The sequence below is a fragment of the Takifugu flavidus genome, chromosome 7 (assembly GCF_003711565.1).
Source record: "Takifugu flavidus isolate HTHZ2018 chromosome 7, ASM371156v2, whole genome shotgun sequence".
Lineage (NCBI taxonomy): Eukaryota > Metazoa > Chordata > Actinopteri > Tetraodontiformes > Tetraodontidae > Takifugu > Takifugu flavidus.
The window spans coordinates 15,826,140-15,844,843 of NC_079526.1; the positions used below are offsets into that span (position 1 = coordinate 15,826,140).

General features: G+C 52.5%; 5 protein-coding genes and 1 long non-coding RNA gene across 10 annotated transcripts; 2 read left to right on the top strand and 4 right to left on the bottom strand.

Moving 5' to 3' along the window:
* Positions 1 to 1,214, bottom strand: c7h19orf25 (chromosome 7 C19orf25 homolog). Its single transcript, XM_057037511.1, has 3 exons — positions 788 to 1,214; positions 519 to 679; positions 1 to 417 (listed from the first exon to the last, which is right to left on the bottom strand). Exons 2-3 carry the CDS (start codon positions 655 to 657, stop codon positions 236 to 238), a joined length of 321 nt encoding a protein of 106 aa, XP_056893491.1. The 5' UTR covers positions 658 to 679; positions 788 to 1,214; the 3' UTR covers positions 1 to 235.
* A 236-nt stretch (positions 1,215 to 1,450) lies between these two features.
* reep6 (receptor accessory protein 6) lies at positions 1,451 to 4,704 on the bottom strand. 3 transcript variants are annotated; one of them, XM_057037487.1, is made up of 8 exons: positions 4,488 to 4,704; positions 3,857 to 3,950; positions 3,646 to 3,784; positions 2,794 to 2,962; positions 2,595 to 2,725; positions 2,418 to 2,456; positions 1,908 to 1,930; positions 1,451 to 1,793 (listed from the first exon to the last, which is right to left on the bottom strand). In XM_057037487.1, the coding sequence occupies exons 1-6, from the start codon at positions 4,618 to 4,620 to the stop codon at positions 2,442 to 2,444; spliced, it is 681 nt and encodes a 226-aa protein (XP_056893467.1). In that variant the 5' UTR covers positions 4,621 to 4,704; the 3' UTR covers positions 1,451 to 1,793; positions 1,908 to 1,930; positions 2,418 to 2,441. The 3 variants fall into 3 exon arrangements, with proteins under 3 accessions (XP_056893467.1, XP_056893466.1, XP_056893465.1); XM_057037486.1 differs by lacking the exon at positions 2,418 to 2,456; XM_057037485.1 differs by lacking the exons at positions 1,908 to 1,930; positions 2,418 to 2,456.
* A 597-nt stretch (positions 4,705 to 5,301) lies between these two features.
* zgc:113223 (uncharacterized protein LOC541424 homolog) lies at positions 5,302 to 7,384 on the top strand. 2 transcript variants are annotated; one of them, XM_057037484.1, is made up of 8 exons: positions 5,302 to 5,484; positions 5,697 to 5,754; positions 5,872 to 5,996; positions 6,078 to 6,152; positions 6,226 to 6,321; positions 6,407 to 6,535; positions 6,637 to 6,798; positions 6,953 to 7,384. In XM_057037484.1, exons 1-8 carry the CDS (start codon positions 5,428 to 5,430, stop codon positions 7,070 to 7,072), a joined length of 822 nt encoding a protein of 273 aa, XP_056893464.1. In that variant the 5' UTR covers positions 5,302 to 5,427; the 3' UTR covers positions 7,073 to 7,384. The 2 variants fall into 2 exon arrangements, with proteins under 2 accessions (XP_056893464.1, XP_056893462.1); XM_057037482.1 differs by having other exon boundaries at positions 5,309 to 5,484; positions 6,923 to 7,384.
* A 216-nt stretch (positions 7,385 to 7,600) lies between these two features.
* Positions 7,601 to 15,248, bottom strand: slc1a8a (solute carrier family 1 member 8a). Its single transcript, XM_057037478.1, has 11 exons — positions 14,425 to 15,248; positions 13,605 to 13,684; positions 13,221 to 13,436; positions 12,210 to 12,252; positions 11,932 to 12,139; positions 11,335 to 11,434; positions 10,647 to 10,880; positions 10,375 to 10,569; positions 9,026 to 9,160; positions 8,833 to 8,935; positions 7,601 to 8,700 (listed from the first exon to the last, which is right to left on the bottom strand). The coding sequence occupies exons 1-11, from the start codon at positions 14,677 to 14,679 to the stop codon at positions 8,539 to 8,541; spliced, it is 1,731 nt and encodes a 576-aa protein (XP_056893458.1). The 5' UTR covers positions 14,680 to 15,248; the 3' UTR covers positions 7,601 to 8,538.
* A 227-nt stretch (positions 15,249 to 15,475) lies between these two features.
* On the bottom strand, positions 15,476 to 18,052 carry LOC130528300 (zinc transporter ZIP3-like). Of its 2 annotated transcripts, none has more exons than XM_057037481.1 (3): positions 17,913 to 18,052; positions 17,293 to 17,511; positions 15,476 to 17,199 (listed from the first exon to the last, which is right to left on the bottom strand). In XM_057037481.1, the coding sequence occupies exons 2-3, from the start codon at positions 17,491 to 17,493 to the stop codon at positions 16,462 to 16,464; spliced, it is 939 nt and encodes a 312-aa protein (XP_056893461.1). In that variant the 5' UTR covers positions 17,494 to 17,511; positions 17,913 to 18,052; the 3' UTR covers positions 15,476 to 16,461. The 2 variants fall into 2 exon arrangements, with proteins under 2 accessions (XP_056893461.1, XP_056893460.1); XM_057037480.1 differs by having other exon boundaries at positions 17,293 to 17,509; positions 17,903 to 18,043.
* On the top strand, positions 17,593 to 18,588 carry LOC130528306 (uncharacterized). Its single transcript, XR_008951260.1, has 3 exons — positions 17,593 to 17,890; positions 18,003 to 18,283; positions 18,405 to 18,588. It is a non-coding gene; the product is annotated as an uncharacterized LOC130528306 (long non-coding RNA).
* The last annotated feature ends 116 nt before the right edge of the window (positions 18,589 to 18,704 follow it).

Sequence of the window (18,704 nt, forward strand, 5' to 3'; positions counted from 1 at the left end):
TGGGTTTGAACACTTTATTTTTTTAAATGTACACAAAAAAAGAAAAAAGGAAGAAGTTTGTGCCAGAAGTTTTTAAGCTGCTGTGTCCAGTTTCACCTTTAAGGGACAAATTAAGGGAGTTAAAATAGCACAAAGGCCGATCCATCGCTTTGATTGCCGTCATTAACAGCTGCTTCACGTCGCTGAGGACACAGATCAGCCTTTTCACACCTTCAACTGAGATGTCTGAACAGTTTCACTGCATTTGACCTTTGACCCGGGTCACCTCTTTCTGTAACTCCTCCCCCGCTGCTTGTAGCCCCTCCCTCTGCCGTAGAAGCCCCCTCTGTGCCTCCTCCAGCTGCTCATTCAGGTTCAAATAGCGCAGACACTGTTGGAAGCGGACCTCCACCTCGCTGTCAGCACATCGGACCGGTTCTGAGAACAGAACCAGAGCACGAATCAGCACGTTTGGTACCTGATGCAGGTTTGTATCAGCGTGAATGAGTCGGGAGGCTCGAGGAGCTCCTCTTCCTCACCACGTCCTTTCTGATCCAGGATGCTGAAGACCGGGTCGTCAGCAGCAGCGCTCTGAATGTCCTCCAGAATTTGGTCCACGCTGGGGGGCTCGGGGCGGCTGGGCAGAACCACCCGGTTCTTGTTCTTAGAGCTGATCATTTTCCCGCAGAAGCTTCACGTCCTGCACAGGAAATGACGTGGCGGGTTTCAAACTACTGACCTTCATCAAATCAAACATCAACAAAACTGCGGCTGGATGACGTCACTGAGGCGAACAGATGTTTCTCACCTGTTTAAACTCAACTTTGACCTCGGTGCTCTCGCAAGTGACAGAAGCTAAGCTAACGGGCTCATTACCTGAACATGGAGCGAAGATTCACTTTGTTGAGTCCAGTTAAATATGTTACAATCATATATTTACAGTAATTAGAATATCACAGGAGAACCAAAGATTTGCGATCATAAGTCAACATTCAGGTGTGTGGAGACACCGAGTTCTGGGATCTTTAAACGGACTCAAGCTGGGAAAAGCTCCGAACTGAGCCGAACAAACGATAAAACAGGAGTTCTGTTCCTTAGACTTTTAAAAACGAACTCAAACCGCCTCATTCATCGCCGATTCTGTTGTTCATTTATCTTGAATTTGCGTTGAAAGGCTTTATTTTTCCTGTGGTTTCTTCTTCTTCGTCTTTTCTTCTTCTTCGTCCTTTTCCCTCTTCTTCTTCTTCTCTTCTTTCTGAGTCGTCTTGAGCTCAGAAGTTGTGTCGCCCCCTGCTGGTTCAGAACAACTAACGTTGCAGAAATTATATCCGGATTTTATTAAATAACAATATTGAATTTCATGTATATTTGTTTTTTTGTTAAAAATGAGATAAAATAATTTCTCTGTAAGTTGAAATATGTTTCAATGCATTTAAAATATTTATAAAAACATTTCTTCTACAAAATAAGAGAAAAGTAAATAAGTAATTTATTTCAACGCCAAAATGTCACAAACTCACAACAAAAACAAAACACTTTTCAGGATGATCAATAAATAAAAACAAGCAAAGAGAAACAAGTTACAGCGAACACGCACACAGAGTTATATGTGAAACAGCGCCCCCTGTGGGTCACGCGCGAGCGTGGACAAGTGGTTCTTAGGATTTCAGCTCGTGAAAACTAATGAAAAACTCACTAACAGTATAGAAGTTCTATCTGGATCAGCTGATTCAGGTGCAGGTGTGTGTGGGAGGATCTTCTGCTCACATCCCAGCTGCTCTTCCTCACCGAGGCTCCTCCTCCTCCTCGTTGCTCTGCACAACAAAAACATTTCAGCTAATTCTGAAACGTATGTGCAGCATGTTCAGCCTCCTCCCAATGTGACCACAACAGACTTTAGCGGAGGTTTTGGTCGCCACCAGACTCACCATCAGTCTACAGTCAGATCGTCCTGATGGGCAGACAGACAACAGACACACATCAGAACATGTTTGGAGTAAACCTCGGCTCTGGTGGACCTCAGGGGCCACTGCTTGGCCCCTTTTAGTTCATGGAACGGTTCATTTTCAGGGGGTTTGGGATCCACGGGTGGGTCTGTTGACACTGAAGCTAAAGGGTTAGCTTAGCTCACATATAAGGAGCACATTTTAGAGGTGAACGCACAAAACCAGCGGCCCATACGGGGTACGATGAGGGTCAGGGTAGAACTGGGTCTGAGTTATAGACAGACCATCACCACCATCAGCACTGGGATTAAACAGATCATAATGGCTCCTGCTACCAGTTTACTTCAGGTTACTAATCCTCAGAACTCTCAGCAGAACGGTGCCACCTGAGAGCTTCACGTTCTTCATGGAGGTAAACTGGGAGCAGAACCGGGATCTGGGCTGACGAAACAAAAGGGATCCATTTCTTTGGTTCGACAACACCAAACGTACCAGAGTGGTCGGTGACCAGATTGGTTAACCCAGGAAAGGCTGCAACAGGACGGCTAGAAATCAGAGCTCATGCTCTCCTGCTGCCAACATCTGCACTGTTCACTGATCTAGGTGTGTGTGTGTGTGTGTGGTGTGTGTGTGTGTGTGTGTGTGTGTGTGTGTGTGTGTGAGCCCTACCTGTCCTTCCTGCCTCGGCGCTCCAGCAGCAGGAGCTTCACCGGAGGTACTGGGTAAACTCTTGGTTTGGGTCTGACTGGCGTCCGGCGCCGGAGTCACCAGAGCTTTGTTCTTCATCAGCGTGGTGAGAACTGCACACAGAAGACAGGACTTCAGCACGCGGCCGTGGGTCGGCGCCGGCGGCGGCGTGGAGGAGCACCTTCTCGGGTCAGGTGCTCGGCGGCGTTCATGGCTTTGCCTCCCAGGCTGTTCACCATGTCGTCCACCATGGCTTCGTGGCGCAGGAAAATGGGCCGAACCACTTTGCTGTAGATGATCTGGGAGCCGTTCCAGCTGACCGGCGCCATGCACCACAACAGGAAGAGGCACTGACGGGGAGGAGATGTTCATCAGCGCCAGAATTACAGAAAAACCACTGAAACAATCACGTTTTGTCCAATTCTGGACTCTTCAGACTTGATTTCAAGGTCAAGAAAGAAAAAACAACATTCTCAGGTTCCTTCCAGGAAAACATCCACCGATCAGGAATTTGTTCTGACCTCTGAGAAGAGAACACCGATGATCTCTTCTTCACGGCTCCCCTCAGGAACCAAAAGACTATTTAAGATCTGGCTGAAGCAGATCATCATCACCCTGCAGCTCTGGGGAAGCTCCTGGTCTGGACTGGCCAGAATCCATCAAAGGTTCATCCGGTCCTGGATGAACGTGGTGCACATGGGGAGGCTGGCTCAGGGGGTCTGATCCAACAGATGAGCTGCTGGAGCTCCAACCCTGAGGTTCTGCTGACCAGGCAGAAGCTACTCTGACATGTACAAAAATGGTCCAGGAATGTTCTGAGGAGCTCAACAGCAAGTTTGAGCTGCTGACTCCTGATTCTTCAAAGCATCCGGACCTGGAGGACCAGCCAGTTCGGGGGTCTGCTGGGCTCCAGGCCTGGGCGGAGCAGCAGGTCTGAGATCCCTGATCGGTGGAGTTTTTCATCACGTTTTCCATCAAACATCTGATTATCATTTGGGTCGTTCACTAAACGGCGCCTGAGCGGTTTTCTCACTTTAAAAGCGTAGTAAAACGGAAACCAGTAGAGGAAAATATCGGAGAAGAACTCGCCGAGGCTGAAGATGCCGTAGACCACCCAGTAGGTCAACCACTTGGTGTCATCTTCTTTACACGGACTCTCAATGGCTTTGATCCTGCAGACATCAAACAAACCCATCTGAGAAAAAGAGGCGAAACTGTCGGACGAAAGCAGCCGAGCAACTCACGAGTAATAAGCTGGGTAGACGAAACCGATGAGATTACAGAGCAGCGACGCTCCGTAGCCATAAACCAGGTAGAGCCCGGTCAGAGACACGCCCCCTGGACAGGTAACACAATGCAGAGTCAACACGTCCGCCCCCTGGTGGAGGCCCAGTGGAACAACACCGTCTTCCAGAAATTTAAACTTATTTAATCCATTTCTAAACTCTCTTAAACGGACACTGGCTAAGTCTTGTGCACTCATTTTGGCTCTGATCTTAAGTTTCTGGCTATCATTAGCACCTTCCGTCTTCATGTGCAGCTAACTAGATGGTCGGTTGTTTGGTTAGCTGTCATCCATCATTAGCTTGTAGCTATTGTCAGTCTGTAACATGTATCACACCATGTCGTAGCTAGTTCACAGCTAATGTTCTAACAGCTAGTATAAATCCACCGACACCCAGTAATGTCTGCTAAAGCTAGCTGCTGCTAATGTCACTAATGCCAGACCAGCCTTCTGTCAACGATGATGGACCAGAGAGGTTCTGGTCTGAGCAAAAGATGCTGTCTGGTTCACGGGAGGATTAACTGACTCCTCTGGTGAATGTAGGACAAATCTAAATCTACCAGAACAGGACAGAACCAGAACTCATGTACCAAACGCCAGGATCTTCTTCTTGATTCCTGTTTTCTCCTCCACCTTCCCCAGGAAGTCTGTCACCACATTCTTCTCGCTCAGGAACCTGTCAGCCCGCTCTCTGATAGATGAGAAGATGTCCAGCAGGCCCATGGTCCTGGATCGGGTCTTCTTTCAGGCCGTCGGGTTCAGCACAGCAGCAGGTGAACCACAACAGAATGGAGCTAATCCTCCAAATCAGATTTAAAAAGGGGGAGGGGCCAACAGACTCAGGGGCGGGGTAGGAGGGGAGGAGGGGTTTACAGAAAAAGAGGGTGTGACTGGAGGAGGGGGGGGGCGGGGAAGGGGTGTGGCTGGAGGAGGAGCTGGATTTCTCCTAAACTGTTGGGTGTATATAAAGATGGCGATTTAGAATAAAAACCCTCCGAAGGCCGTCAGAGGTCCAGAGGAGGTCCAGAGGAGGTCCAGATTAGGTCCAGAGGAGGTCCAGAGGAGGTCCAGAGAAGGTTCAGAGGAGGTCCAGAGAAGGTTCAGAGGAGGTCCAGAGGAGGTTCAGAGGAGGTCCAGAGGAGGTCCAGAGGAGGTTCAGAGGAGGTCCAGAGGAGGTCCAGAGTAGGTCCAGAGGAGGTTTAGAGGAGGTCCAGAGGAGGTTCAGAGGAGGTCCAGAGGAGGTCGAGAAGAGGTTCAGAGGAGGTCCAGAGGAGGTCCAGAGGAGGTCCAGAGGAGGTTCAGAGGAGGTTCAGAGGAGGTTCAGAGGAGGTCCAGAGAAGGTTCAGAGGAGGTCCAGAGGAGGTCCAGAGGAGGTCCAGAAGAGGGAGCTGTCTGTTTCTGTCTGCCTGCCACGGGTCTGACAGACCTGAGCTTCCTCCATCGTCATGGCGATGACGTCAGGAATGCCTGTGCAGGCACAAACACGCCTGTGTCTCCAGCACAGCAACAGTTGGCTGATCAGCGGAGGACATGAGAGGCTACAGAACCATCAAATACACCTTGTTCACCTTCTGCTACTGTTTCTGGGTGAGTCCGATCACTCACACCCACCACAGTAAAAAGTTCTGCCGCTCAGACGAGTCGCCTGCGGAGCGACGGGAGAAACAGACGGTTCAGAGCGTCATGAGTCCGGCTGAACCTGCAGAGGTGCTTCACGCCAGGAGCAACGATCTACGGGTGGTTGATGGCGGCGGGTTTTTGGGTTCTGCTGAGAACTTTGAGGTTCTGTTTGTCTACAGGTGGTGAGCGCTGTCCTCACAGCGGTTGGAATCTACGCAAAGGTCGCCAAGGAGAAAGGTCGGTCCAACTGTCTGAGCATGCTAGCAGTTAATGCTAACACTTAATGCTAACACTTAATGCTAGCACTTAATGCTAACACTTAATGCTAACAGTTCAGAGCTTTTGTAAACGTAGATGTGGTGGACACTCTGGCGTTGGACCCAGCTCTGCTCCTCATTGTGGTGGGCTCCTTCATGTTCCTCATCACGTTCTTCGGGTGTTTTGGGGCGCTGCGTAACTCCGCCCACCTGCTGAAGACGGTACCACCGATTATTGATCGATCACCGATCGGCTGCTTCTGGTTCTGCTGACTCAAAGTTGCAGTTCTAATGTTCCTGCAGTTTCTGGGGATCCTGGTAGCAGTTCTCCTCCTGCAGGTGACCGCTGGAGTCCTCGGTTACCTCTTCACCGACTTGGTAACGTCACACGGCACGGTTGCCACGGCGAGCTAACGCTAGCTAGCTTTGAGCATGTGATGATGTCATTCAGGTGATGGAGAGGACAGAGAAGCTGATGATGAAGACGGTTGTTCGCTACAGGGAAGACCGTGATCTGGAGAATGCCATTGACTTCATCCAGAAGAAGGTGTGTGTGTGTGTGTGTGTGTGTGTGTGTGTGTGTGTGGGGGGGGGGGGGGGGGCACCTGTGGAAACCACTCTCCTGTCTATAGTTTCAGTGTTGTGGAGTCGAGAGCTACAAAGACTGGTCCAGAAACATCTACTTCCTGTGTTCTGATGCCAACCCCAGCGTGGAGGCCTGTGGGGTTCCCTTCTCCTGCTGCACTGACCAGCAGAACCAGGTAAGGAACCAGGAGCAGAACCTGCAGATGTTCTGAAACACCCTGGATCTCCCCAGGGCCGTGTGCTGAGCCTGTGGTTCACCTGCGTTGTCCGTCTGCAGACCGTTCTGAACACCATGTGTGGTTTCGGGATGCAGTCGTTGGATACCGGCGCGGCAGCTCGGGACATTTTCACCGCCGGCTGCCTGGAGAAGATTGTGGGCTGGACCAGAACCAACATGGTGCTGGTGGGGGGTCTGACGGCCGGCCTGCTGCTGCTGGAGGTGACCCGCTAGTTTACTGACGAACGCTCTTCCTGTAAATCTGAAGAATGAAAATTCAGTGACTGATGAAAGTACAGTCAGACAGTTGCCATGGCAGCAGGGAGTCACGGCGGTGTGTCCACAGGTGTGTCTCATCTGTCTGGCCTCCGCTCAGATCTCCATCGTCAACAAAGTCCGGAAGCATCAGAAGAATCAAGAATCACGTGACCGAGCGGCGTCGCACAGGAAGGAGAGCGTCTGGCTTCCTGCCTTCGCCGACATCGCAGACCAGTGAGGGCGCATCTGAGGAGGGCGTGTCCGGACCCGAGGGGGCGTGTCCGGATCCGAGGGGGGCGGGACTTTGGGAAGACTTCAGGTGATCCTTTAGCAGTTAGCATCGCTGCTAACGGAAGACTGTGTTTTACGTTTGTCAATATTTTCTCAACTCAAACTGATTTATTTTGATACTGGAGCCTCATTAAGTGACATTTTAATTGTTATTTATTATTTGTATCAGCACAAGACAAATAAAAGGGTTTTAAGAGGAATCTTCGTTCTGATGAATATGAGCAGGTTCTCAGAACCGGAGTTCTCCTCGGGTCTCCAACACCTGCAGCTTCATTCCGACATTAATAAACTCCTCCAAAAAAAAAAAGGTTAAAGGCACCGGACCTAATCTGGTTCCGGATCCACTGAGGAACCTTTGTTGGAGTCGTTTGCGTTCCACTTTCTACTGCAGCAACATTCCTATCTCACCTCCAGGATTCTGGTTCTGGGACCAAAAGGTCCTGGAGAGGGGAAGCAGCTGAAGAGCTGTGGAAGGTTGAGGATCAATGATTTTATTTTCCAGTACAAAGACAGAAACGGCAGAAAGTTGCAAAAGAAGCAGGTGGATCATATAAAAACAGAGTTTGCAGATGTTGCAGATGTTGGCAGGCTGAAGGTCACGTTAAGGCAGATCTACACGTTCATCTGTGAGGAGGCTCCACAACAGCAAAACAGCTCTAAAGGTTCCTGAAGGAACGATGGTACCACAACAAAACCACATTAGCTGATCAGACTGGAGAAACGGACCCCGAGAGCATCGTTAGCTAATTAGCTGTCACTAGTTCTTCCCGTGATCCTGATTTTACTTTCACGTACAAATAAAGGAATAAAAATAAAGCACACAGACTTCAACTGAAGCCATTAGGAAGCATTCCGGCATGTTGAGCGACCCAACGCTGCCGGGAACACCGAAGAAGAACAAGGTCCAGTCTGATGAAGACGAAGAGCACTTGGATTCCTTCCAGCCTTCTGATTGGACCAATTAGGCTTTCGCATCGGCCGGCGAACCACAGCACGCCAGACGCTGCTGCACCTTCCGTCATCCAGCCCCCATGTTCTGACTCCACCGACGGAGGCCCGGAGCGTTCGGCCCAGCAGAACTCCAGCAGAACTGCAGCAGGACTCCAGCAGGACTCCAGCAGAACTCCAGCAGAACTCCAGCAGAACTGCAGCAGAACTCCAGCAGGACTCCAGCAGAACTCCAGCAGAACTCCAGCAGAACTGCAGCAGAACTCCAGCAGAACTCCAGCAGAACTCCAGCAGGACTCCAGCAGAACTCCAGCAGGACTCCAGCAGAACTCCAGCAGTTTTGGCCCCTTTCTTGTTGTCTGAGCCTCAGAGTTCTGAAGACTTCCACCACCGTGCACGAGGGTCCCAGAAAAGGTTCCAATGTCTTTTTGGCCCTGTTCGGTGGCCTTGTGGGCCCAGAGGTGCTCACACCTGACAGATGTTGTAGTAGACGGTGTGCGCGTGCCTCTCGCCCGCGGCGTCGCCCGTTTTGTCAAACCCGTCTCTGTGGGTGTGGATCTCGGCCATTGGCACGTTGACGCAGTGAGAGTTGTTATGAGGAGCTTGTGTTCCGTAAGACGGGACTGACTGTGTGGGGAACAAAAAAAAGATAGCATGTGTTAGCCCACGGACTAGCCTAGCGTAGCTACTGGCTAGCTAAGCAGCGCAATGATTTAAGGGAAGAACAGTTAGCGCGTGAAGTCGCTGAAGACTTTGTACCTTTCCAGCAGCGCTGAGGGGGAAATCTTTCCGACAGAGGTGGTCGATGATTCCCGCCGCCAGGGCGTCACCCAGCACGTTGATCATGGTGCGAAACCTGTCACTATGGAAACGGGAAACAGGAATCTTTCAGCTAAACGCTTCAAACTTTACTGTTGAGTTAACTTTGAGATGGAGAGCTCGTCGTACTCACAGGATCCAATCAATGGCTACAATCAGTGTGATGTCATCAGGCGGCAGGCCCACTGACGTCAACACTATCACCATGGTAACCAGACCAGCCTGAGGGATCCCTGCTGCACCGATGCTAGCGGCTGTAGCTGTGATGCTGTCAGGCAGAAAACAAACTGGGTTTTATTACTGGTGCTACTGGTCAGTTCAACTGTATTTATGCAGCATCTGTCCCAGTCAACAGTGCGTAGCTCTACAGACGCACAGCACGGTACAGACGCACAGCACGGTACAGACGCACAGCATGGTACAGACGCACAGCACGGTACAGACGCACCAGCCGGTACAGACGCACAGCACCATACAACACACCAGCACGGTACAACGCACCAGCACGTACAGACGCACAGCACGTACAGACGCACAGCACGGTACAGACGCACAGCACGGTACAGACGCACAGCACCATACAAACACCCAGCACGGTACAGACGCACCAGCACGGTACAGACGCACGCACGGTACAGACGCACAGCACATACAAACACACCAGCACGGTACAGACGCACCAGCACCGTACAGACGCACCAGCACGGTACAGACGCACAGCATGGTACAGACGCACAGCACGGTACAGACGCACAGCACGGTACAGACACACAGCACCATACAAACACACCAGCACGTACAGACGCACCAGCACCGTACAGACGCACCAGCACGGTACAGACGCACAGCACGGTACAGACGCACAGCACGACAGACGCACAGCACGGTACAGACGCACCACAGACGCACAGCACGGTACAGACGCACACCACCACCACCAGTACCAGCACATACAGCGCACCAGCATGGTACAGACGCACAGCACCGTACAGACGCACAGCACCGTACAGACGCACCAGCACCGTACAGACACACCACCAGACGCACCAGCACGGTACAGACGCACAGCACCGTACAGACGCACCAGCACGTACAGACGCACCAGCACGGTACAGACGCACCAGCACGGTACAGACGCACCAGCACCGTACAGACCCACCAGCATGGTACAGACGCACCACCAGACGCACCAGCCGGTACAGACCACAGCACAGTACGACACACCACCAGACGCACCAGCACGGTACAGACACACAGCACGTACAGACCACCACCAACGCACCAGCATGGTACAGACGCACCACCAGACGCACCAGCACCGTACAGACGCACCACCAGACGCACCAGCACGGTACAGACGCACCACATGGTACAGACGTACACCAGACGCACCAGCACGGTACAGACGCACGTTGCCATCAGCTTCACAGACGTAAAACCACCAAGAAATGTTGACCATTTGATCAGATTCGGACTCGTTACCTGATGGTGACCAGCTGGCCAAAGTCCAGTTCGTAGTCGTTGACCTGGGCGATGAAGATGGCCGCCACGGCCTCGTACAGCGCCGTGCCGTCCATGTTGATGGTGGCGCCCACCGGCAGCACGAAGCGGGCGATCTGCCGCTCCACGTGACAGTTCTCCAACAGACACTTCATGGTGATGGGCAGCGTGGCCGAGCTGCCAAGAGACAACAGCACAAAGGGCTTGAGACCAGTCCAGACCAGCCCTGAACCAGGACCGTCCTGGATGCTGACCTGGAGGAGGTGGCCAGGGCGATGACCATGGCCTGCAAGAGCCCACGGATGTAACTGAAGGGGTTCTTCTTGGTCAGGATGAAGTAAAAGAGAGGGAGGAGGATGAGTCCATGGACAAAAAGTCCAGCAAGGACGGTGATTCCATACCAGCCCAGTTTCTTCCCCAGAGTGCTCGGGTCCTGCATGTCCAGGATCTTCCCTGCCACCAGGAAGATGATCCCAAATGGAAAGTACCTGTGGGAAGACAAGCAGAGCGGTTCCAGAGCGGGTCAGGCTGGTGCCGAGCTTCACCCTCTGGACCCTTTCACATCTTTCTCTCTGCTTCCGTTGGGGAATTATTGACATGATGATTCTGACATCGCCAAAGAAAGAACAGTTCTGTTCTTATCCGGTTCTGGTTCTTATCCGGTTCTCGGTCGCAGGGCAGCTGGTTTCATAGGGAGCCTCGGAACCCCTACCACGCCCCCCCCCCCCCCTGGACATTCCAGATGTTGTTCCTCAGCTCAGCTCTCCCAACCCCCCAGAACAGCTGATCCAGTCAGCCTCCATCCTCTGATCACTCGTGAACAAGGCTGATTAGACCGAGGACACAAACTCTTAAACCCACGTGCACGACTTCGAACCATCGACACGTCAAACCAGACCGGAGCGGCCGTGTAAACCAGTACACGTCGTGGCTGCGTCTCACCAGACGGCGGCGTTGATGATCTTCATGACGCACTCGTTGATGCACTGACACACGTTGACCAGCGGAGCTCCTCGTTCTCCCATCCGACCCAGCAGCAGACCTGCAACACAACCGCACTTTTACTGGTCCCGGTACTGAGGGTGTCATCAGTACACCCACGAAGGGGATCACTCAATACTCGAGACCAGGAGCACAAAGACCAGGAAGACAAAGACCAGGGGCACAAAGAGCAGGAACAGGAAGACCAGGAGCACAAAGACCAGGAACAGGAAGACCAGGAGCACAAAGACCAGGAGCACAAAGACCAGGAGCACAAAGACCAGGAAGACAAAGACCAGGAGCACAAAGACCAGGAGCACAAAGACCAGGAGCACAAGACCAGGAAGACAAAGACCAGGAGCACAAAGACCAGGAGCACAAAGACCAGGAGCAGGAAGACCAGGAACAGGAAGACCAGGAGCACAAAGACCAGGAGCAGGAAGACCAGGAGCACAAAGACCAGGAGCACAAAGACCAGGAACACAAAGATCTTGTATGGGTGCACACAATCATGGAGAGCAGACCAGCACCAGGGACCAGGGACGGGGGCAGACTCACCCATGGTGGCGGAGAAGACAACGATGCCGAGGACGTTCATCTGCTGGCTGCTGCCGGGATTTGTTTTGTACATGACCTCAGGGGGCGGAGTCAGCTCCAGGTACACCGTCCGGCCTTTCGGGTCGCTGTCATCTGGAACCACGTACACAAAGTTGGGCTGGACGGTTTTGGTCGGAACTTTGAGGATGGGAATCAGATCCGTTTTGTACTGCAGAAAACACAGGTTGTTAGAGGAGACCTGTGCGGGCCGGTCCTGGACCTGTTCTGGTGCTGCTCACCTGCTGGAACGTGGCCTCGATCAGGTTGGACGGAACCATGTTTCTGTGGACAGAACCAGCAGAACCGCACTAATGAGAACACCTGCGTGACAGGAGCGCGTCCGCCCCAGTCACAGGAGGGGGGAGGAGCTTGGACGGACCGTCAGAGGTCAGAGGTCATCCGCATGACGGTGGCGTGAGCTCGTGGAGATCACGGTCGGCCAACGTGCCACAGCTGAGATCACGGCAGCGCACGCGACCACTCATTTAATCTATTACTCATCCCCGCGGGATTACTAAAAATACAGCCGTGAGCCTCCACGCTAATGGGATTGATGAGGTGTGTGTGTGTGTGTGTGTGTGTGTGTGTGTGTGTGTGTGTGTGTGTGTGTGTGATAGAGAGACTGTGTTTTGGTAAACAAACATCATTTCCTGTTACCTTGTTTCTAAACAGATTCAAAGGGGGAGGAGTCAACCCTGACAATCAGCAGGTGCGGTTCACAGGACACACACACACATGCACGTGAACGTGCACACCCGCACGCCCTCTCTCTCCTCACCGGAACACCGGAGCTCCGCGTATTCCTGTTTGTCTAATCAAAGATGGCCACTGCAGAGAAATGAGGTCATCATTTGGAGTCAGTGGTGGTTATGGGGGCGGAGCTTTATGTGTCGTTCACTGATCGACGCCCCCCACTGGCAGCATGTGACTGACGCCATAAACGGCGTCGCATCGTGAACACGATCCAGTCGTAAATAAAAAACACGGTTTGTTTGATGATGTTTGATGATGTTCTTAAATAATTAACCTTAAAATGATTAGCTAGTAATTAACGGCGTGTACGGTCTCACGAGCGACTGCAAAGGATGGTGGGAAATGTTGCAATCCTCACGCAATGTTTGGCCCTACGAGACGCCGAGCGTCCTAGTTAGGGGACTCTTTAGGGAGCAGGAAGGCAGCAGGTCGGCACGGTTACCGTTGATCCGACCAGGAAGTCGTGGGACTGGAACCCTGCAGGGAAGAACTCTCACCTGATGAGGTCGAGCAGAGCGTCGGCTGACGTCATGACCGGCCCCCCGCCCAGCCGGTGGCTCTCCATCTCCGTCCCAACGCCCGGTTTGATGATGACGACCAGCATGATTCCAACCACCACGGCGATGAAGGTGGTCCACAGGTAGTAGGTGACGGTGAGGACGCCCATTCGACAGCAGGCCTTTGACTCCATGGACGACAGGCCGGACATCAGGCTGCAGACAGACTCGCGTTACAGGTCGTGACCTCTGCTGCAGCAGCTGATTGATGCACGTCTGATTAGCTGAGGTGTTTTCAGTGCTGCTTTAAAGGTCCTCCTCCAAATGTCAACATCTTACAGTAAAACTGACGAGCTCACACTCATGCTCAGGTGTGCAACACACCTGGAGGTGATCAGAGGAAGGATTAGCATCTTTAGCATCCTCATCAGCAGTTCCCCAGGAAACGAGAAGTAGATCTTTGCCTGTTACAAAAGTCAGAAAAACATTTCATATTCATCCAAATCAAGAATTATTAATAAAGATAAATAAGCACAGCAACTATTGTGTTAATGTAGACCTCTCAGAGGAAGAGACCCCACAACAGACAGGTCCCCACGGTGGAGAAGCCCCCCACGGGGGAGGAGCCCCAACAGTGGAGGAGTCCCCACGGTGGAGGAGTCCCCACAGTGGAGGAGGCCCCACAGTGGAGAAGCCCCCCACGGTGGAGGAGTCAACTACAGTGGAGGAGTCCCCACGGTGGAGGAGTCCCCACGGTGGAGGAGTCCCTACACTCTACCAAAGCATTGTAATATATTTTTAGGGTTTTAGGGATGTTTTCCTTGCTGCCTGCCTTTTAGGTTCTCGTTAGGTTTCAGAAGCTCAGATTCAAGAAAGAATTCTAGTAAAACTTTCCCTGCTGTTTTTGTTCCAACAACAAAGTGGATTACAGAGAAGAGGGAGAGCCGTGAGCAGATCACCTGAGTTCTGACCTACAGATTCTGAGAAAGGACGAAAGGAAACTCAACCCTTATAAAGAAAAGAAAGAAGCTTATTTATGAAAGACCTAATACGCACATAAACATCGATATGTGTGTGTGTGTAAATAATCATAATTAAAAAGGTATAAAAACAAAGTCACTGCTGAAAGATGTCAATTTTAGACGCATAATTAAAGGGAACATTGGCTCGGCTCTGCTGGGGACCAGGTCCTGGTGTGTGGTACCTGTGTGGAGAGCTGTGTTCCCCTCAGCATGAAGCCCAGCGTGCAGCCGGTGACCACGGCGATGACGGACAGCGTGAGCAGCCCGTGCTGCTTAAAGAAGGCCTTCACGCTCCGATTCCGCTCCTCCCTGCAGAGAGCCTTGAGGCAGCCCTTGGCTCGGTCCCACATGCTGCCCTTCCCTTCCGGTCCGGGGCCATACGAGCCCTGTTCGGAGCGCGCCTCCTCCTCTGCGCTCGGTAGCAGAAGCTCCTCCATAGCCGCTCCAACGTTCCGGTTCTCCTTACGGTCCTTGGCAGGCTGACAAACCGGGACAGAACGAGTCAAAGTCGGCCTCACCTTTTCCACCGGGGGATTAACTCCTCCTGGTCCGAGCCGAGCCAACCGTCTGCAGGCAGCAGCAGGGAGACTTAGCAGAGATTAGCGGATTAACCCAGGGACGCCTCACGCCTCTGTGCTGACCTCTGCTCCAGCTGCTGGACCCCTGAAACCAGCCTGGCCGGACGCAGGCAGCAACTTTGACCAACCTGTTTATTTCTAAATGTCTGAAGACCCAATGTTCAATACTCCTGATGCATGATGGACGGATAAAAACCTTCCATCAAACTGGTGCAGGTCATCAGGACAACAAAGACTGGACAACAACAAAGACGACTGGACAACAACAAAGACCACTGGACAACAACAAAGACCACTGGACAACAAAGACGACTGGACAACAAAGACCACTGGACAACATGTGGACCCAGCAGTCTGGACCTCAGCAGGTTCTGCCCAGGAACCCTTGAGCAGCGTCGTGTGCAGCTGAATTATTGTCCATTCTGGGACGAACTGAAGCGTTTGGGACCTCAGATCAGCTGTAAGAGCGTCCCAGCCCAGCAGGGGGCAGCAGAGACACCACAAACTGCTCCGATCTAAGAGCCGAGAACTGGGACGTCAGCAGGCTGGACAACCTTCCAGGTGGAGACAGCTGTCCAGATGTTCCTCACAGCTGGAACGTCCTCTCCACACTACTGACATGAAAACCGGAAAGAACAGGCTGAAGCAGTCGGACCACCATGAAACATTTTATTAAATTCATCTAAAAACCATTTTACCAAAAGGATTCAGCTGAATCAAGACAAATAACGAGGCAGATTTTTAAAGGTATTTCTGACACTGATAAAGGATTCTGACAACATCTGTAACATCTGGCGTTGACAGTCACACGTGAGGAACTTTACACAGGCCTGAACATGATGGGGGGGAGCTAACGCCTCGAGCTAACACAACATACTGTTTCCTGTCAAAGCACTTCTGAAAATGATTTTAAAACCTAAAGAAAAGCAGAAACATCAGCCGTCACAGCCGAAGTTCTGCAGTATCTTAGTTCACAACAAAACTTTCTGGTTGAATTAAACACGTTGCTCACAGACTGTTGCTAAGAAACGGAGCCCCGTGGCCACGAATGAGCGTTAGCTAAGTGTGAAAGCAACCAAACATCCCATCATACCAGAGGCCTGACAGGTTGTTAATTATTAATTGAGCTAATTTTTAAGGCCATAGAAGAACCTCAGCAAACAAAGTCAGTGTTTTCTATTTATTCACCAGTAAATACAATTTCAATCACTGGAGCGGCGCCGACGTTGCTCTGGATGGTTGTTGATTCCTGTTGATTCCCGTCAGCTCACAATCAGCAGCTCCGCCTTAAAACGTTAGAATGACGAACAAAAGAAACCAAATGAGCCTCTGAGGCGTGTTGAAGCTACATAAAGCTGAGAGAAGCTCCAATGGTGGAGGAGGCCCCACAGTGGAGGAGTCCCCACGGTGGAGGAGTCCCAACGGTGGAGGAGTCCCAACGGTGGAGGAGGCCCCACGGTGGAGGAGGCCCCACGGTGGAGGAGTTCCCCACGGTGGAGGAGTTCCCCACGGTGGAGGAGGCCCCACGGTGGAGCACTACTCATGGAAGTGGACCAGCTTGCTCGGGACTGGTCCGACTGCTTTGGTCAGTACTCGAAGGGAGGCTGTGACTGGACCAGTTCTGGGGAGACCTCCTGCACGTCACCACTTGATGAACACGAGCAGAGCGAGAACGGCGTACCCGAGGATGAGGAAGAGCACTTTGAGCAGCCGGTCCTGTTTCTCATCCAGCTCTCGGGACAAAATTTCAAAGAACGTGATAAACAGGAAGGTGCCGGCAGCGAGTCCCTGCAGCACCACCGACACCACGGTGCCCGCGAGCGTCTGTGCCGACTCGATGACCATCCCCAGCACCATCCCGAGGGGGATCATCAGACTGACGGTCAAACCCAGCTTGACGGCATGTTTCATACCCAGAGAAGCCTTGGCAACACTCGCTCCAAGCGCCACAGCAGCCAAGGCCTCGTGGATGGCCACGCCCAGGAAGAGGCTGGCCAGCCGGGCGCCGTCGTCCTGCAGGCCCAGCGCCAGGCCTTCAAACACAGAGTGAGCCGAGAGAGCAAAGACCAGCCCGAGCAGGCGAAGGGGCCCCGCCCCGGCTAACTTAGCGGGGTTGAAGTGTCCGTGCTGGTGCCCGTGGGGGTGGAGGTCGTGGTGGCCCTGAGACGAGGAAATGAAGGGCGTGTCGTACTCCGAGTCGCTGCCGGCCTCCGAGCCGCCGGCGTTGAAGGTTTCAAGGTCGATGAAGGACGGTTTGTCCTTCTTGAAGGTGAGGGCGGTCTGCTCCACAAACACGGTGAGGAAGAGGCCGATCATCATCATGGTCTCCGCCAGCGGGTAGTCGCTGCTCACCTTCAGCTGCTCCAATAAGGAGGCCACCTACAGGTGAACACGAGCACAGCACAGGTGAAAGAGGCCACAGCTCCCATCACGCTCATTCTCCGTGTGTGCACGCGTGTGCGTGCGCCTCACCTTCTCCCTCACTGCAGGCAGCAGAGCATTGAAGCAAGTGGCCAGGAACACTCCTCCTCCGAAGGCGTTGAGCAGCGGCAGAGACCTCCGGTACCTGACAGCCGAGTCGGAGCTGAGCAGGCGCACCGGGACCAGGACCCCTGCGAGCATCAGGACCAGCAAGCCCAGCATGCCCAGCAGCTTGGCCACCAGGATGTCCATCCTGAAGCTGCCCGGGCTGCCTCGTTAGCAGCAGGTGGAGGGTGGAGAACAGGTTAGACTGACAGGTGTGTTGGTGCCGTGTGCACCCTCACTAGCTGTGCAACCCTGATGACGTGATCAGGTGTTCGCCGACAAGAACCTGCCTCCATGTGCGCTCAACACCAAATTATTCCCTTTAAACCGCTCAGCTGTCATAAATAGGACCCATTATAAAAGGTGGGACAGCCCGTTTCCGGCTAACAGCGGCTAGCTTAGCGGCTAAGAGCCACCAGTTAGCCCGCAACTAATCAAAGTAGCTTTCATCTGAAGCGTCGCCGCAGCCTAAATGGGCTCTTCGGCCCAGTCTGACCAGTATAAACGCTGCTGGCTCCTCGCACAGCCCAGAGAGCCTGAAAAGGTCGGTGTTTACCTGTCCGTCCGTCCGTCCGTCCGTCCCCGCTCCCGCGGCGGCACAAGCGACTTCCTGCTTACGTCACGATCGTCTTTAATGAAGGATTTTACTGCTTCAGGTTAAAGCGTCGCTGGAAGCGGTTACAGAGCCGGACCTGGACCAGCCTCAGCCCTGCTGCCAGGTGTCTGTCCTCGGGGAGGACACCGCCCCTCCTGCCCCCTCCTGCCCCAGGGGGCAGCAGACGCCCTCGACCCGCAGCTCTTCCTTCCTCGAAGCAGCTGCAGCAGAACCGGGACCGTGGAAGAACCAACGGATGGTTTGAGCATCTGTGACGGCCTCATTCGACCTGCTGATGAAGCTGCTTTAAGGAGCGCGTTGTGTTTCCAACCAGAAAACCAGGTTTGGTTTTATTTACACTACTGACTGGAGCTGGACGTGGCAAACTGTCAGTGTGATTTAATATCCTGATTAAATATCGTGATTAATTACCTTCATGTTCTCTTCCGTTGGTCCTCAACAGAGCTGCAGGTGTTTGGCTGCTACCTGGAACCGATGTTGTACGTCAGGCTGAATATGGGCTTCGACCTCAACGATTGGATATTTCAATAATTGTCAGACGTGCTCAGCTTGAAGAAATAAAGTAATTTTCTGTGTCCGGTATCGGCAACGTGACGTTTTTAATAAATCAAAGCACTTTTAAGGTCTTTGAGTAATTCTGTATTTGCCAACATCATCGCTTCTACAAAAGCTCCTCCTGCTAAAATATCAGTAAAAACATGGAAGGAAACCTCACATGATCATTTTTATAGGGCAACGTTAG

Excerpts from the sequence above, each read along its gene's own strand:
- c7h19orf25 (XM_057037511.1), bottom strand. The coding sequence starts at position 657 with ATGATCAGCTCTAAGAACAAGAACCGGGTGGTTCTGCCCAGCCGCCCC. Across the intron at positions 418-518 it reads CCTGGATCAGAAAGGACGTG|AACCGGTCCGATGTGCTGAC; the intron begins GTGAGGAAGAGG and ends TTCTGTTCTCAG.
- slc1a8a (XM_057037478.1), bottom strand. The coding sequence starts at position 14,679 with ATGGAGGAGCTTCTGCTACCGAGCGCAGAGGAGGAGGCGCGCTCCGAA. Across the intron at positions 10,570-10,646 it reads GCCCTGGCCACCTCCTCCAG|CTCGGCCACGCTGCCCATCA; the intron begins GTCAGCATCCAG and ends GTCTCTTGGCAG. Across the intron at positions 8,701-8,832 it reads CCCTCAGCGCTGCTGGAAAG|TCAGTCCCGTCTTACGGAAC; the intron begins GTACAAAGTCTT and ends TTCCCCACACAG.
- reep6 (XM_057037485.1), bottom strand. The coding sequence starts at position 4,620 with ATGGGCCTGCTGGACATCTTCTCATCTATCAGAGAGCGGGCTGACAGG. Across the intron at positions 2,726-2,793 it reads CGAGCACCTGACCCGAGAAG|TTCTCACCACGCTGATGAAG; the intron begins GTGCTCCTCCAC and ends TTCTGTGTGCAG. Across the intron at positions 1,794-2,594 it reads CGCCGAGGCAGGAAGGACAG|AGCAACGAGGAGGAGGAGGA; the intron begins GTAGGGCTCACA and ends TTTGTTGTGCAG.
- LOC130528300 (XM_057037481.1), bottom strand. The coding sequence starts at position 17,493 with ATGGACATCCTGGTGGCCAAGCTGCTGGGCATGCTGGGCTTGCTGGTC. Across the intron at positions 17,200-17,292 it reads TGCCTGCAGTGAGGGAGAAG|GTGGCCTCCTTATTGGAGCA; the intron begins GTGAGGCGCACG and ends GTTCACCTGTAG.
- zgc:113223 (XM_057037482.1), top strand. The coding sequence starts at position 5,428 with ATGAGAGGCTACAGAACCATCAAATACACCTTGTTCACCTTCTGCTAC. Across the intron at positions 5,997-6,077 it reads CCGCCCACCTGCTGAAGACG|TTTCTGGGGATCCTGGTAGC; the intron begins GTACCACCGATT and ends ATGTTCCTGCAG. Across the intron at positions 6,536-6,636 it reads GCACTGACCAGCAGAACCAG|ACCGTTCTGAACACCATGTG; the intron begins GTAAGGAACCAG and ends GTCCGTCTGCAG.